The sequence below is a fragment of the Vombatus ursinus genome, unplaced genomic scaffold (assembly GCF_900497805.2).
Source record: "Vombatus ursinus unplaced genomic scaffold, bare-nosed wombat genome assembly UNPS02012602.1, whole genome shotgun sequence".
Taxonomy (NCBI): Eukaryota; Metazoa; Chordata; class Mammalia; order Diprotodontia; family Vombatidae; genus Vombatus; species Vombatus ursinus.
This window is the reverse complement of record NW_020952380.1, coordinates 4,379,839-4,398,614: the sequence shown is the minus strand read 5'-3', so window position 1 is coordinate 4,398,614 and position 18,776 is coordinate 4,379,839. Positions and strand designations below refer to the sequence as shown.

The following is an 18,776-nucleotide window of genomic DNA, read 5'->3' as shown; positions in this document are numbered from 1 at the left end:
CAGACCAGTGCTTACCATAATACCTGGCACATAGTAGGTACATAATAAATATAATTGAATATAATTGATTGGTGTGGGGAGACTCCTGGTAAGGAAGCTCCCTCTACCAGTGAAAATCAGTAACTGTTCTGTGACTTAGTTTCAAGGAATTGCCTAGGAGCACTGGGAAGTTAAAGGTTAAAGTGGGTAGCTGGCCAAGATCACAGAAGCAGCTTTTGAATCCAGGTTATCCTGAATCCAAGGCCAGTTCTCTATCCATTGTACAGTGAGCCTTTCATACACACACACACACACACACACACACACACACACACACACACACATGCATACATACATGTATGAACACGTATATATGATATACATATATATGTACACACATATATACATATTTATGCCTTTATGTTGTCAACAATAACTACTATTTATGTTATTTCAGATTGGGGCTGCATATGGCCCAAAATAAACCAGAATAAAATGCAACTGGAAAACATTTAGCAAAATAAATAAAAATATGATACAAGTCAGATAATGTTAATTTGTGGTTTTCTCAGGCCATATGTGGCCTTCAGGGACATGTTTCTATTTGAGTTTGACACCAGTTGTTACTTTGGAGAACATAAGGCATATCACCCTCGCCATCTCAGGTGAGGCTCATAACCATCCTGTGAGGTAGGCCTTATCGGTGTTATTATCCCCATTTAACAGATGGTGAAACAGAGACTTGGAGAAGCTAAATGACTTCCCTATTGTTAGAGAGCTATTAACTATCGGAGGAAGATTTGAAGCAAAATCCTGCTGATTTCCTGTCTAGCCCCCCAGCCATTACACTGTACTGACTTTGTGTGTGTTTATGTTTGTGTACATCTAAATAGTTATAAAACAGACCTTTTAGTGAATAAAAAATGCTTCATCTGTGTAATTTCTCTTATTTTCTTTTGGCCCATGAAGAAATCATATTCACTGAAAAAAATAACTCAGTAGCCTAATCTGGCAGTTTATGAAGCTTTGTTTTTTTTTTTTCCTCCTACTATTCACCCTGGTACTGAGTCCTTCTTTTATTATGCCAGAACTTAACTGCAGTTCCTGGGTGATACAATTTGTCTTTTGGTTATCAAAGTAAAAGAAACCTGGAGAACCCTACACCATTTTGGAATACTTCTATGATTTGGGAGTGACTATATAGGGGCATCGTCCCACTGGCAGATAAAAGCTCCCTATATCCTTGAGTCTGAAACTATCCTGGTGGACCTCCCTTAGGAAAGCTTCCAACAGCTTGGAGGAACCTTTTTTGTTTCATTTCTGTCTTAACTTGGTTCCCAAGCTGTGATGTGCTGTTAGTAAATTGTAACACAATGCTGCCACCTTACTGTCCCGTTAATCCAATGCAAAGGGAGACCACTCCACTCTATATGGTTGCTTCTGTGAGATTAATATCGGGGTCTTTTGACAATCTGTGATCTCAAATATATTTTTTTTCCTCTCCTTTTTCTTATATCCAGGAGAAGACGTTGGTTATGTGGCAAGTGAGATAACAATGAGCGATGAAGAACGTATCCAGCTGATGATGATGGTAAAAGAAAAGATGATCACCATTGAGGAAGCCCTTGCCAGGGTGAGATATTAGAGATGCATGGTGGAACACTTCCTGTTACTTGGCTTGCCCTATCTGAAATCACCTTTGCATGTTAAAGGGAGTAGGACTGTGTTGGTCAAGGTGGTCTTCTGATGCCATTTTGGTGGTGTCCAAGATCACTATTCTTATCTTTCCTTTGAATAATATTTTTTCCCCAGTTTCACATAAAAACAATTTTTAACATTTGTTTTTTAAAAATTTTGAATTCCAAATTCTCTCTCTCCTTCCCCACTCCCTAAGATGGTAAGCAATTTGATAAACCAAGACCACTATTCTTTTTTGGGGGGGGGGCACATGAGGCAGTTGGGGTTAAGTGACTTGCCCAGGATCACACGGCTAATAAGTGTTACATGTCTGAGGTCGGATTTGAACTTGGGTCCTGACTCCAGGGCTGGTGCTCTATCCACTGCACCACCTAGCTGCCCCTAAGACCACTATTCTTAACAAAACATTAGTGATTCTATTTTTCTTAGTTATTACGACTGGTATAGGGAACTACTATGATATTAATGACAGTAATAATAACAATAGTAATAGCTAACATTTATAGAGTGTTTTAATGTTTGCAAAGCACTTTAAATGTTTATTTCATTTGATCCTCACAACAGCTATGAGCTAGATGGTATTATTTCCATTTTTTGGTTGAGGAAACTAAGGCTAAGAGAGGTCAAATGACTTGACCAGTGTAACACAATAGGTGTCCATGGCAGGTCTACCCGACTCCAAGACCAATGCTCTACCTACTTTGCTACCCAGCTACCTACCAACACAAATTGATGAAATTACAGTCCCATTCTCTATGTCCCTATTACAACCATGTTTCAACTTCTTAGAGGACATTTCCATGCACAATGCCTTACATATATGAAAAAAATAAATAAAAAAAACCAAATACTGGGCTAACCAATACATAAATCTCCAACTTTTTTTAGTTTACAGGACATTTTGGAGGGTTAAAAAAAAACAAAGCCATAGAACACAAAGTACAGTTGTTTGCCATGACAGAAAGTTCCAAATCGACAGAAGGAATGGAGATATTCCCTTGATGAGACAAAAGTTAATAGTTCAAGATAACAATAATAACAACCACGACAACTGGCATTTATATAAGTCCTTTATAGTTTGCAAAGAGTTTTTACAGACATTATCTCATTTGAGACAATTATCACAATCATTGAATCACAACAGTATCAGAGTTATCATGTCATAACTATGGGTTTGTTAGAAATAACTTCTCTAGGAAAGACAAAGACTGCTGAGGTAGATTAGGCAAGCTCATTTATGATACATTCTTTCAAGAAGTGGGTGTGCTGCTACAGGTAGTCATACAGTACAGAAGCGAAAGCAAGCGGTTATATCCCCATCCAGAAATGCAAGGTCCCTCCCTCATTTCTCCATTGGCTGGATACTTCTAAACTACTGAGTACCCATTTGCTGTCCTGAGGCACAAGTTCATTAAGTGCCATTATGATGACGGAACAGTTAGATGATTGACGAGGTGATTTCTCCTTTCAGCCTGTTGTTTGGGTATAGACGACACAGTCTAAGATGGGTACTTTTGGAAGTTTCCCACAGGCTTTCAGGTCATTGAGGTATTATTAATGAAAGTGTTACTGCAGCACTTTTAAAGCCTCTACTCTACCCTACTCTAGTGACTGTATGCCCCAAACTAAGTCCATTAGCTGAAAATATAAAAACATAACAAATTAATTTTAGGATGGGCATAATACAAAAAGCCTCTCAGAGTGATTTCTTAGAGGTCAGCTAGGTGGCACAGTGGATAAAGTGCCTCACCTGGAATCCAGAAGATCTGAGTTCAGATCTAGCCTCAGACACTTAGTAGCTGTGTGATCCTGAGCAAGTTACTTAAACTTAATCTGCCTCTGTTTTCCTCAGTTTTCTCACCTCTAAAAGGAGGATAATCATAGAACCTACCACACAAGGTTGTTTTTTTGTTTTGTTTTCTTTGGTTTGGTTTTGTTTTTCAGCCAAAGACAAGGTTTATTAGAACATCTGTCATTATTGGCTAGACTCTTAAGGAATCTAAGCCTTTGTATCACTAATGCAAGCAGGCCAGATCTTAAGAATCTGAGCACCTTAATGGAGACTAGATGGACCTTATATATAGAAAGACTGTGGGAGGGATCCAGGAGTGGCCAAGTAGTTTGGGGTGACTGGAGGCGGGGTCTAAGGAGGATCTTGGTTGGAGAAGAACTTGGGGTTAGGCAACTTCCCCATATGGCCCCCAAAATGTTGAGATTCAGAGGCTAAGGGGTGTTGTCACCCCCAAATCACAACACACAGGTCCTGCCTGAAAGAATTTGACCCAAGCCTTCTTTCAGCCAAAGATAAGGTTTGTTAGAACATCCATCATATTGGGCAGACTCTTAAGGAATCTAAGCATTTGTATCGCTAATGCAAGTAGACCAGACCTTAAGAATCTAAGCCCTTGGCTAGATTATAAGAATCTGAGCCTCAAGGTTGTTTAGACAATCAAATGAGATGATTGTAAAGTGCTTAGCACAATGCCTGGCACATAGTAAGTACTATAGAAACATTAGCTATTATTGTTGTTATTACCATTGCTTTTATTATTATTTTATCTGTAAAGCACTTTGCCAACCTCAAAGTGCTATGTAAATGCTAGTTATTAGCTATTATTATTGTTATTAAAGTGAATACATGTTTTTGGATTGGACTCATCTTGATTATCAGTTTATATGGCTTACTAATCTACCTCAGTAACATATTATTGAATCCTTTCTCTTACGGGACATTTCGCAGCATTTAGATTTAAACACAGAAGGACGATATTGCAGAAAAAGGGTCTAGAGTATAAAGGCTAAGTGATAAAAAGACTTAAAAGTGGGGAGCAGAGATGAGACCATAGGAGAGGAAGCAATGAGAATTAACAGGATCTTATTTAAGAAGGGAAAGACTTATTGGCAACTTGGGATCTGTTTTTAAGTGTTAGAAATGCCCACAAATGGGCCTAGCTTACAGATAGAATTAGTTTTTCTCCATTGAGGTTATAATAAAAAAAAAAAATAGATTTAAGTTACAGCTGGAGAGTGTTTAGATTAAGTATAATGGAAAACATTAAAAAAAAAATAGCAACCAGAAATTGCTAACAATGTAACTTCTCCCCCATTCCCCATGTTTTTGAGACTAAAACAGGAAGCCAGGTACCTGGACTAGTTTTGCTACAATCCTTCTGAGATCCATAGGGAAAGACTCAATAACCTTTCAGGTCCTTTCTAGACCTATGATACTATGATAAATATCACCACAGAATCCTGAAACTAAGGGTGTCTGGGCCATGAGATAGGGATAAGAATATGTGTTTAAGTAAAATAAGAAATAGTATTATATATTTTGGAATATAAAAAGTTCTAACTTGAATTTTCTGTCCTTACTTGCTTTACAAGATAGTGCACTATATTCATAAAATTAAAAATAGGTTAGAGAAGCGAGGTGGCACAGTGGATAGAGCACAGGCCCTGGAGTCAGGAGGACCCGAGATCAAGTCCAGCCTCAGACGCTTAACTAGCTGTGTGACCTTGGGCAAGTTGCTTAACCCCAATTTTTCCTCCTTCCCCCCCCCCAAAATACTTATAACTAGATCAAATTAATTTTAAATAAATTGTATTTGCTTCAAGTTTTCAAGGATCTATGAAGTCTTCTTCACACTGCCTCTGTCAATGGTAGATTTTAACTTCTCCATGTCTTTAGCAGATAGTTTAATGACTTGCTGTGGGGAGAAAAAAATAATTCCGTGTGGCCAATTGTCCATTGAGCAACTTCTCAGAAAGGGAGAATGAAAAAGCATTTCTATAGTACCTTTGTGGTTATTGAGTTGTGTCTGACTTTTTGTGACCCTTTTTGGAGTTTTTTTTTTTTTTTGGAAAGATACTGGAATGATTGGCCATTTTCTTTTCTAGCTCATCTTACAGATGAGGTATTGAGGCAAATGGTGTTAAGTGACTTGCCCAGGGTCACACAACTACTATGTATCTGATTTGAACTCATGAAGATGAATCTTCCTGATTCCAAACCTAATGCTCTATCCACTGTGACACCTAGCTGACTCCTTGTTTAGCACCTACTGTGTCCCAAGTACTGTGCTAAGCTCGTTGCAAAGATTATCTCATTTTATCCTTACAACAAGCCTGGGAGGTAGGTGCTATTATTACCCCCATTTTACAGAGAAAATTGAGATTAAGTACCTTGCCTAGAGTCAGAGCTAGTAAATTATTTGACATAGGATTTGAACTCAAAACTGTCTGACTCCAGGCTCCACTGGACTCCAGTTCTCTATAAATTGAAAGAATCTGAAATTCATAAACTATAAAGTACTATACAACCATAAGATGATATTATTATTTTGAAGTCAGTATCATTAAGAAACATGTATCGTTAAGTGCTGACTTACACATGGCATTAAAGTAGGCATTGCCCAAATAGAGTTACCTGGACTCTACCCTATAGGAGCCTCCAAGTTAAGGCAAACCTAATTACAAAGTCAGGTAGATAGAATAAAAGCATGAAACCACCTACATTTGTGAATAATGAAGTATCTCTGTCCTATTGAAATGATGGGGATGTGCCTTTAAGAGACTGCTGGAGAGTGGGCAAGATAGAATGAGGAGGAGGGTGGGCAACTGTAGGAATGGATAGGTTTTCACACAAAAAGAAAGTCTTCGCGAAGGATGTGGGGATTTCAGGACTTGCAGAAATTGATGAGAGTGAGACAGTTTAATATGCTATGAGGCAAAGATGATTCTAAGCTAAAAATAAATATATGAGACATAGCTTCTAGCCCTAAAAATGAGGAGGTCAGACTAGCTATATTTTAAATGCAAAACAACTATATCATTATTCTGTTGCTTCAAAGCCCTGGAGGTAGATTTAATATGAAGGAAAACAACCCAGAATGTTTGCTAATTTAAGAAAATATAGTGGAATTCCTTTATCCTTTTAAACACTGATATTTAGGGATAAAGGTAGTACCTCAAAAGGTAGAGAAAGCTATTACCGAAACTTAGGGGCTATCTTATCAAGGTTTTTTCTTTCACAAAACAAAACATGATGCATGGTGTATACAAATCCATGTATAATATATTTTTTTAAAATTCTGTGCTTTTTTAGATCACCATTTAATAACAATAATAGCATTTTTATAGTGTATTAAGGTTTGCAAAATACATTATCTCATTTGGTCCTCACAACAACCCTGAGAGGTGGGTGCTATTATAATCTCCATGTAACACTTGAGAAAACTGAGGCCCAGAGAGGTTAAGTGACTTGTCCAGGATTACACGCCTAGTAAGTACACGAGGCTGGATTTGAACTTGGGTCTTCATGACTCCACATCTAGCAATCTATCCAATGTACCTACCTGGCTGCCAAACATTTATTAACCATCTATCTGTGCAAGTCACTATGCTTAGCCGTGGGGATACGAATACAAAGAGTGAAGCAACCCCTAGAATCATAGATCGAGAATTGGAAGGGATATATTAGGGGTTATCTAGTCAAACCTCCTCACTTTTTAGGAAACTGAGGCCCAGGAAAGAGCAGTTCAGGTCCTTTGGTTCCCATATTTCATATTCTTTCTGTTTCAGTGCCTTCGTCCTGTACTTCAAGAACTCTGTTATCCCATCAGTGTGGGTACTGATACAGATTGAAATTTTTGCACACCTCTAGCAAATAGTCTTTTATGAGTTTGGGGACCTCCCTTGCACTTTCCCCTTCCCCCTCTTCCCCCCTACCAAAAAAAAAAAAATCCCTCACCTGATGGCCAGCTTGTTAAACCTCTCCAAACCTTGCTAGGCTGATCCTCTGAACAGTTTGCTGCTAGGCTTGCCTCAAAGCATCCCAACTGTGGTAGGATCTGCTACAGTTTGTACTTACAACCTTTTCAAACCCAAAGTCACTAACACACACCAGTAGCACATCAGAGGAAGACTTCAACAGAAGAGCAGCCTTCTGTGTATGCTCATGTGAAGTAGCAGGGTTGAGTTTCCATTCTTGTTCTGTGGCAGCATGCATGAAACTTTGCAGACATATCCTACCGAAAGATCTTGCGTTTAATGCTAAATCGCTTACCTAATTTGCCAGGGTCTTTCCTTGTGTTTCAAGCTCATCACGTAAGAGAGCTATTTGATGACTTGAAAGATGGGCTACATGTTTTGCAGTGTAGTGACATCCTTTCCTGTCCTCATTGTTTCCTACTAAAAATGCTCAAAGTTTATTAGCAAATAAACTGAACCAGTGACCTGGAGTTCAAACCAGGAAGAAAAAAGATTTTTGAAATATATTTCTGGATTCCATCTTTGTTGTGCAGATTACTGTGGAATGCTGTGCAGCATCTGTTTACAAATGGAGTGTGTGTGACTTGCGTGGGCAGTAGTCCTTCGCAGGCCAGACCGTAGCCTGTTTCTGAATTGCTGTAGATTTTGTCAGGCCTTGTTATTGAACTTGAAAAGGAGAAGTTTTGATGTTGAAGGTCAAAAAATAATGGTGAAGAAAATGAAGGACTTTTCAGAGAACACAGAAATGTCTTTATCCCTATGAGTTTGATTTAAATTATGCTCCACAGTGTAGGGGATGTATCTTCCTCTCAGTTTTAGAAAGCATGTCTTCAGTTGCTATTTAGTAAACAGCAGTGGCATGTAAACGGAGGCCCGAAGTAATTAATTTGTGACTGGTTGGTGGGTTGGCCCTTGTTTTAAGTGTCTTTTCATTGCAGCTCAAGGAATACGAGGCCCAGCACAGGCAATCAGGCACCTTGGATCCTGCAGACTGGCCAGATGGCTCTTATCCGTCCTTTGATGGCTCCTCCAACTGTAATGTAAGTAATCTGACCTCTTTGAACACTTTGATCGTTTTTGACAGGACAAGGAAAGCTATACAGCAGCGAGACTTTTTTTTTTTGTGAGGCAATCGGGGTTAAGTGACTTGCCCAGGGTCACACAGCTGGTAAGTGTCAAGTGTCTGGTCTGAGGCTGCATTTGAACTCAGGTCCTCCTGACTCCAGGCCCAGTGCTCTATCTACTGCACCACCTAGCCACCCCCTGCAGCAAGACTTGAACTATCGTCACGTATTAATTTAGCTCATGATTGTTGGAAACTAAGACAGAGTGCTGGACTCAGAATCAGGGAGATCTGAGTTTGAATGCTGACACTGACACTTATTAGCTGTGTGACAATAGACAAATCAGTTAATCTTTCTTAAATTAATTTTTCTCATCTCCTGCCTCATGGGAGTTGTGGTGAAGCTCAAATGAGGTAATATATGTAAATGGTTTGCAACTTCATGGTGCTATATAATGTCAGTTTAAATGGTGGTATCTTTGGTGAACATAAATCTCCCTTTTAGATATTTATTATCAATGCTTATTATCAAAGCAGTGTTGAAAGGGGTTATTTCTGGAGAATATCCATCATAGAGTCCAGACAGAAAAGGGATGCTCTGTGGATGGTGAGGTCCTCCAGAGTCTCCTTTTTGGGGATGATATTATCTTGACTGCGTCAAGTCCAGGAAAATTGCAGAGCCTTCAGGAAGAGACCTGTAACCACTCGCATGTGTTTGGTCTTTCTATCCACACAAGAAAAACCAAGTGGTGAAAAATGTCTGTTGCCCAGATTTCAATGTGCATCTGAAAGGACCCTTTACAGGGCTTGTCCAACAGTATGCATATCTGAGATAGACCGCAAGTTGGATTCAGAGTTGAACAGGAAGAGGGTAGTGGGCTTTCGGGATTTGTTCACCCCAAGCTTCCAATGAAAGCCAAGACCCATCTTTTTCAATCTCAAATTTCTACCAGTGTTGAAATACGGCAGCAAGACTTGAAATACAACTGTCTCAAAAAAAATAAAGATGAGTATCACTTAGAGTGCAATGACAAGATGCATGGTGAGTGTAAGCAGGCTACAACATATGATCACTGAGGAACTGAGAAGGTGAACTAGATGTAAAAGATGTGATTAAAGAATTGTAGGATCGGAAGAGAAAATGGGCTAGTCGCATGGCAAGTTTGAGGTATGGCAAGCGGACGGCCAGAATGTTTTATTAGTACCCTCACAATGTCAGGAGAAAGCAAGGAGGGCCTTCAAAGCATGTTGGGTAGGTCCTCTCTTATGAACTTTTGTATTATACTCTAATAAAGTTCAAATTTCTCAGCCACCCAGTGTTCAGGGACCTCCTACATCAGGCGCTATCTTAACTTTCAAACCTTATCACGTGATGCTATCTTCTAAAGAATAGAGCCAAACTAGATTGTTCCCTGGCCTGAACATACCACGTACTTTTCCATGCCTTTGATCACATTGCTCTGTAGGCCTAGAATGTCCTCTTGTCAGTTGTTGAATTACTGTTGTTCAGTTGTGTTCATCTCTTTGTGACCCCTTTTGGAGTTTTCTTGGCAGATGCTGGAATGGTTTGCCATTTTCTTCTCCAGCTCGTTTTACAGATGAGGAAACTAAGGCATACAGGGTGAAGTGACTTGCCCAAGGTCACATAGCTAGTAAGTGTCTGAAGTCAGATTTGAACTTAGAAAGATGAGTCTTCTGACTCTAGGCTCAGCACTCTATCCACTGTGCCACCTACTCCCTTTCTTTTAAAGCCCATCTCAAATGACACCTGTCCAATTCCAACTACCCTAAAATATCCTTTTCCCCATCACACTTCATACTTCAAATGATGAACCATATGTAAAATGCTTTGAAAACTTTAAAGCACTATATAAATGTTGTCCATCATTATTACAACCTTTTTATTGGACTTTGACGTAGTCATCTATTTCAGTTGTCTTATAATCTTCTCATTGGTTAGCCCATTGAGATATGTGCAAAAACTGGAGTTCTTTCAGGGCTAAAAGATAGACCTTGAAATGTAAAAGGTGATATCTTCAGATATAAAATGCAGAGCTACTATGGCTCTAGAAAAGATAGAGGCTTGAATAGTTCAGTTACATATGAAGAGGCCAGTGAAATAATGAACTCACCTTTAGGGCACATATTAACATTCGTACCATTGTCCCTAGCCACGTTTCTGGGTAAGATCCCCAGAGGAGTATGGAAAGTGAAACTGACCAAATTTAAGAGTGATCACCCTAAGGCCAGAATGGAGTGGCTTACTGGGGGAATAGGCTTTTGAGCAGGAGGATTGTCCTAACTGGAGAGGCCAGACCTTTCCCATCGTCCTACCTGAAATATCTATGTAAGGAACATTGCCTTTTTTCCACTGTAAATTCTATGAGGGCTAAAATATGTTTTGTCTAAATTTTGTATCTTCCCTAGCCCTCACATGGTACTCTGTAAACTACAGGTGCTTAATTCATATTTGTTGAATCAAATGGGGTCCTTTCTTTAAAAATGTGCTGCATCATTTTGAGAGTTACCTTGCAAGATGTGGTTTGAAATTTTACTTCCCAATCCCTTGCATTCTGGCTTTCCGTCCCTCCAGTCAACCAAAACTGCTCTTTTCCAGAATACCAAACAACCAACTGCCAAATCTAATAATTTTTTTCTTACTCCTTTACCTATTTGACCTCTACAGCTTTTGACACTTTTGACCTCTACTTGGATATTCCTTCCTGCCTTTTTGTTTTGTTTTGTTTTTGGGGGTTTTGTTTTGTTTTTAGGCAATTGGGGTTAAGTGACTTGCCCAGGTCACACAGCTGGTAAGTGTCTGAAGCCAGATGTGAACTCAGGTCCAGGGCCAGTGCTCTATCCACTGTGCCACCTAGCTGCCCCTCTTCTGGTTTTTCTACCTCTATGACTATTTCTTCCCAATCTCTTGCTGATTCATCTTCCATTTCCCATCTCCTAATTGTGGATCTCCCCCAAGGCTTCTTTTTAAGCTCTCTCTTCTTCTGTCCCCTAATGTTGACTCAATGATCACATCTGTGCAGAAAACTCCTAAATCTGTATATCTGTGCCTAATCTCTATCCTGTTCTATTGGCCCACTGCCTATGGAATATGTCCACTTGGTGTTACCTCTAGTAATTAAACTCATTAAGACATAACCTACAATAGATCCACATTATCCTGAATTGTGGCTTCCACTATTTTAGAGAGATTCAAAAGATGAAGTCATCAAAACTGCTTATCTTTTGTTCTGTAAATCATATTGGATAGCTGGAGGACTAAGATACCTTATGCTTTATTTTTGATGTGAATTGACATTAATCCCATTAGATGCCACATTCTCTTTGAAAATGGAATAGGCATAACAAATGATTTTCAACAGCCATTCAGTTATACATGATTTCTTTGGGGAATTTTTGGTATTTAATCATGTTGTTAGTAGCACACAAGTAGAAGGTCATTCACTCATTTTAATTCTGTAAATATGTACTGAGCATTTACTCTACACTAGACAATGTGCTAGTTTTGGGGCAATAGAAAAAGGAGTGATATAAAAGGACTTGCCTTTCTGGACTAAGGATTTTAATTTAGCAAGTTTTCAGGCACTGTATTTCAAAGGAGAGTGGCATTTCTTGGAGTCTTTTTCTTTTTCAGCTGCCCACATGCCCAAACCCATCCATCTGAGATTTCAGGGAAGTGAGGTTAGAATCTGACTTAATTAGTAGAAATCTGAGAAATTCTGTCTTCCTTGATCTGTTTGTTGTAAACTTTAAAAGCCATATTCATTTGGTTTAGTTTTGGTTAGAAAATAAAATATTTGGGATCAGGTAACAAGTGTACACTGTAAACTTCTATTGGAAAGATCTTTCTAATATCTGAGGCACATAACTTTTCAACTTTTTGAACTCCAGGGATCTTCCTTTCAATGCCATTTCAGCCATCCACTGGCACTGTAACAATCTGGACCTTGTCTTTAATCAGACCTTCTCTATCACTAAGAATCTCTGAAGTGGCAATCTACTCTTTGATTCCCATCTTCTTACCTTCAAGTGTCCCTCTTCCTTGCCAAGATTAAACTCTCCACCTGAGATCTTGCTCTCTTGCATCCTTATTTTCTCCTTCAACACCGGCTCTTAATTCTCTACCAATAAACACTTTCAGCCAGTCTTCTCCTATTCAAAATATTTTCCTCTATACTCTTTTGTCCCTAAAGCTACTCTTGTATGTCTTTCATTCCCCTCATTACCTACCTATATAGGGCAGTGTATATACACTTTGTCCCCACTTGTTCATCACATACTAAATTTTGCTCCTACTCACACACTACGGATGGGGTGTCATGGTCACCAGTGACTTCTTATTCAGTCTTTACCTTTCTTTAACTTTGTAACATTTGCTACTGTGAACCAGTTTATTTTTAGTACTATCTCCTCTCCTGGTCTTGTGTCCATGTTGATTTTGCCATTAAGCTGTGAATTCCTTGAGGGCAGGAACTGTCTTTTACCTTTCTTTGTATTACCAGCATTTAACATAGTCCCTGGCACATAGTAGGTGCTTAATAAATATTTCTTGACTGGCTAACCTCAGCCTTCCTCTCCTCTACTCCATTTTTCATGCTGCCAGATTAATTGCTTTGGAGCACATCTTTCCTCATGTCACCCTTCTGCCCAGAAACCTTCAATGACCCACCACTGGGTAAAGTTCAGACTCTTCACCCTGCCATTTTTGTCCTTCGTGATCTGGCAGGAATTTACCTTTTCATTCTAATCTTCTATGACTATTATACATTCGCCTTTTCAACCAAATTTGCTTCTAATTATTCTCCAACACGCCACATGTTTTCCCAACTATCTATCTTAGTTTATGCTTTTTTCTTCACAAAAAATGCCCTAACTCCCAGTTCTACCCATTTGAATCCTATCCATCATTCTAGGACTTAGCTCAAATGACACCTTCTCCATGAAATAAATTTTCTATCTTCCCTGCAGTTGAATGTGTTGTGCATATCTTTTACCACTATAGTTCTTTTTTTTAACCTGTTTTAAGGCTATCATCATATCTTTCTTATATTACAGCTATTTTTGTACTTGTTGTCTTCTCCAAAGTACTATAAGTACCTTCAGTTTAGAGACAGTGCCTTATTTATCACTGTGCTGCTCACCATCTTGACTTTTCTCTCCGTTAAAAAAAAAAATCTGAACTACAATGTGTTTTAGTCTTCCTGGGGAAGATAAAGGTTATTCCCTTGTTTTCCTATTAGACTTAAACAGAGTGTGAATTCTCTCACTTGTAAACAAAACAAATAATAGCTGTATGTCACACAGGTGCTCATTTAGCTACTAGGTTTCTATTAAGTTATTTATTTACTGCCATTTCTTTAGTAAAAAAATTATATTAAATCTTATAACCAGGAACATTTGCCTGACAGATAATTAGGATTTTCACTATAGGTTTATAGGATTTAGAGCTGGAAGTACAACCCCTTTATCTTGCAGATGAGGAAACTGAGGCTTGAACAAGTTGGGAATTGCCCAGTATCTTAGAATGACCTCAAGCTTTAAAAACAAAATTTCCCCTTTCAGTAACTTTTATTTTACCTTTTAAAATTAATAAACATTTATTTTCTCCCCACCCCACTCCCCTATTTGAAAATGAAGAAAAGAAAAATATAATCCTTGTAACAGATATGTGTGATTAAGCAAAACAAACACCCATGTTGGCCATATTAAAAAAAGTATGTCCAATTCTGCATCTTGACTCCATCATTTCTATTATCAGGAGGTGGATAGCTTGTTTCATCATTGGTTCTCTCAAATTATGGATTGATCATTGCATTAATCAGAATTAAGTCTCTCAAAATTGTCTTTACAATGTCATTCTCTTGGTTCTGCTCACTTCACTATGTATCAGTTCATATGTCTTTTCAAGTTCCTTTGAAACTGTCTCTTTAAATCTTTTTTTTAAGTTTAGAGTAATATTCCATGACATTCACATACCATAATTTGTTCAGCCATTCCTCAGTTGAGGAAGATTCCTTTAGTTTTTAGTTCTTTGCCATTTGCAGGAATAGAGAGCTGCTATATAAATACATATATATCCTCTTTGATGCCTTTGGGGTATAGGCCAAGTAGTTATATCATTAGGTCAAAGGGTATCCAGGTTGGTGACTTTGGGAGCATAGCTCCACAATGTCTTACAAGGGTGGGGAACTCATGGCCTTAAGGCCACATGTGGCCCTCTAGGTCCTCAAGTGTGACTCTTTGACTGAATCCAAACTTCACAGAATAAACCCCCCCTAATAAAAGGATTTGTTCTGTAAGACTTGGACTTAATCAAAAGGCCACGTGTGGCCTCAAGGCCACAGGTTCCCCACCCCTGGCAACTCTAGCACATTTCACAGAAGAAAAAGCAATAATATGTAATAGAATGATAATAATAGAATAATAGTAATAGAATGTCAACTGTTGTGCTATATATGGAATATATAATACTTCTTTGTTTTGTAAACACGTCTTGTGCTATTTTGCTATGGCCTAATTCAGTATTTTCCTTCTGTTAAATTTGGGTTACAAATAGTAGTCTGTCAGAGGCCATCATAAACTGCTCCAGTTTCTTCTCTTCCCAGTCTTTCTACACATGTTCAGTGAGTTACTCTTGCCTTTGTTACTGTAATATAAAGGGTTATTGACTTATTAACTTCCCTTGTGTGAAGGAGATTGAGATCTTAGCATTTATAGTAATAAATATATCGGATACTAGCCAGTAACATGTCTCAGGACTGTGAAAGTAACCAAATGAAATGTGTCCATAATTTTCAATGTGTTGGGTCATTTAACCATGATCCTCAAAATACAACATATTGTAAACTCATAATTTAAAAAAAATAATAACGTAGAGTGTGTATAGTGACTTAGAACTAATAACAATTACACCTGGCTAGAGAAAGAAAATGAGGGCAAGATTGTCCATAATGGGCCTTTTTCTTCCAATCTCCTAGTATCCATCCCGATGACAACGTCTCAAGTGCAAGCCCAGCAGCAGCTCTTAGACTTTGTCCCCAATAAAAAAGATTTACAATAAAACATCACTAGTTCAGACTCCTGGGAGGAAGGCTAATCTGATTCAGTAAAAAGTTCAAATTAGTCGAGGCAGCTAGGTGGCACAGTGGATAGAGCACCAGCCCTGAAGTCAGGAGGACCTGACTTTAAATCTGGCCTCAGACCAAACACTTGACACTTACTAGCTGTGTGACCCTGGGCAAGTCACTTAACTCCAACTTACTAACTGTGTGACCCTGGGCAAGTCATTTAACTCCAATTGCCTAACCCTCCCCCCCCCAAAGTTCAAATTACAGAATATTGTGAAGATATACCTTAAAATAAATCGATATGCTTAAATAAGGATTATCAAGATGCTCCCAAGTAGTGTTCTGATTGTAACTGCTTTAAAGGAACAGATATAACTTTCAGTGTATTTTTATAATCAACACTTTAGTTGTTTGAATGCAAATAAATGTTCCTTAAGTATTTTTAGGTTATTTAACACATACCTGTGAAAACATCATCAAAAAGTACTTTATGTTATTGATTAATTCAGCAAACACTTCTTAAGTTCAAAACTGATTTCATTTCTTCCTAACCCTTCTTTCTTTCTGATATCCCTATTACTGTTGTTATCTCCTAGTCACTCAGGCTTACAACTTAGGTGTTGTGTCTTTCTTGATTCCTCACTTTCACCCCACATAGGCAATCGTTGGTCAAATCTTGCCATTTCTACCTTCATAAAATCTCATATATATATGCCTTCTCTTCTCCTCTGACTCTGCCGCCACCCTGGTGAAGGCTCTCATGCCTTGAGTACTTCAATATCCTGCCCCAAGGCTCTCTCTACTCCAGTCTTCATTCTATCTTTAGTTTAATTATTATAAATTCTTAATTACTTAGATCTTAGTTTACATTTTCCATGGTTTTGCTATAACCTACCAAAGGTACTAGTGAGTGGATCCTTTTTTTCAAATGAGAATTGTAGCATTAAGACAGGAGGGATAGTACTGAAAAGGATGTCTAAATGAATGAACTTCTTCAAATGAAGATCTGACTATGTCATTCCCTACTCAGCAAACTCTGGTGATTCCCTATTATCTCCAGGATCAAGTCTCTGGCTTTCAAAGCCACGGCCAATCATGACCTTTCCTGTCTTCTTATACCTTACTCCCTTCCATATATTCTGCAATCCAGGAATACTGGTCTCTTTTTCTGTTTCTCAAATTTTCTATTCCATCTTCAGACCTTGGGTATTTTCACTGGCCATCCCCTATGCCTGGAATGCTCTCCTTTCTCATCTCTACCTCCTATCTTCCCTGGCCTTCAGCCAGAAAAATCCCAGCTAAAGTCTGACCTTCTGCAAGGGACCTTTCCCAGTCCTCTTTAATCTTAGTGCATTACTTCTGAGATTACCTCCTATTTATCCTGTCTATACCTTGATTGTATATAATTGTTTACATATCATCTTTTGCATTAGACCCTGAGCTTCTTGAGAACAAGGACTCTTGTGCCTTTATTTATATCCCCAGTGCTTAGCACAATGCCTGACACATAGTAGGCTCTTAACAAATGAAAGTTGACAGTCTGGTACAAAGACTAACCTCAGCTGTCTTTGGTTTAATTATTATAAATTCTTAATTACTTAGGTCTTAGTTTACATTTTCCATAGTTTTGCTATAACCTACCAAAGGTACTGGTGAGTGAATCCCTTTTTGGTGAGAGTTGTAGCATTAAGGCAGGAGGGATAGCACTGAGAAGGATGTCTAAAGAAGACATCCTTCAGCTTTATTATGGAGTGCATTAATTAAAACTCACAGTGCACACTTGCATGTGAGCATGTTCATGTGCTCACATAGGTGTGCACTCATATATACACACTCTAAATCCATGATTTTTTTTCCAGAAAAGACAACTGGCTACCTGAGTCAGTTTGCTTGAATTTCAGTCTTTTTTTCTAAAGTACACGAGGCTTTCCTATAACTTTTTAACCATGATGCCAGTCTAAGCATTTTTTTTAATTGTAGTTTTAGTTTCTTTTTTCTTCTTGTTCAGACTTAGCAAGAGACCTAACATTAAAAAAAATCTCACAGTTGCAGGTTTTCCCTCCTTCATTGCCAATTACTTTTTAGCTAATCCTCATTGCTTTCTGCCTTGCCTGGGTCAGAGAAGATACCCTCAGACACTCTACTCTTCAGAGGCCAGATTTTTTAAGTTTCCTGCCTCATGCTATGAAGATACTGTGCTTTAAATAGTTGACTGTCTATAGAAAGTAGTTGTCAACTCATCTAAGTTCAAGGAACCAAGAAGACCTTTGTCACCAAGTCTCAATGCGTATATTGATGCATGTTGTGCTTAGAGATTTAATTTACATTGATTTCTTCTCTGTTCCCAACCCCCATCACTGACATTAGATAATTGTGTGCTGTCTAACAATAAATCTATATTCACATTTCTGGTTCACTAGAGAGTTAAGTCCTAAAGATGGTTATGAAGGCAAGTGAAAAATAGCTTTCCCTCTGCCTGGGGAACATCTGCCCTCTGTTGGTGTTTAGTTAATGATAACCTTCTGTTAGAATTTTGAATTTTACTGAGTGTTTGTTGTTGTTCTAGTATGGACTAATCTTGATTCCTTGTTAAATTCTGACAGGTATTTGTGGGTTATATTAGTTGTAAGAGGAAGGGTTGGATAGTAGAAAGGGAGCTGAAAGGAAAGGGAGGGAAGTAGGAAGTAAGAGGACCTGGATTAAAATCTTAGTTCTATTACTTAACTACCCATATGACCTTGGGCAAGTCATATAACCTTTTTTTCTTCCCTAGAAGAATTAGGAAACATTTCAAAAAGGAGGTATTGTATCAGTGGTTTTTAAGAAAACAGAGAATTCCAAAAGATGGGAGCATATCCCAGGCTTTGGGGACAGTCAGTGTTAAGGCTTGGAGATGGGAGATGAGTCTTGTGTGATGAAGAAAGCAAGAAGAATAATGTGTAAGAAGATTGGAAAGATAGATTGGTTGTAAATGAGGTTTAGAAACTGAACATCATATATTAAGCTTTTAGAGTTTATTGAGTAGGAAAATGGCATGGTCAGACTTAAAGTCACTTTGACTGGCTGAAGGTAGGATTGGAGAGGGGAAAGATTTGTAGCAGAGACACCAGGTAAGGAGTTAATGCAGTCTTCATGTCCAATGGTGTTAAGGATATGAACTAGGCTAACGACTGTGAGAATGG

At 38.4% G+C, this 18,776-nt stretch overlaps 1 protein-coding gene across 2 annotated transcripts in view; it reads left to right on the top strand.

Moving 5' to 3' along the window:
* Positions 1-18,776, top strand: part of SASH1 (SAM and SH3 domain containing 1) — a 400,079-nt gene that overhangs the window by 309,680 nt on the left and 71,623 nt on the right. For both annotated transcript variants that reach the window (XM_027857970.1, XM_027857973.1), the window contains exons 7-8: positions 1,500-1,612; positions 8,385-8,486. In XM_027857970.1, the coding sequence (XP_027713771.1) occupies positions 1,500-1,612; positions 8,385-8,486 (215 nt within the window). The remainder of the gene's footprint in view (positions 1-1,499; positions 1,613-8,384; positions 8,487-18,776) is intronic.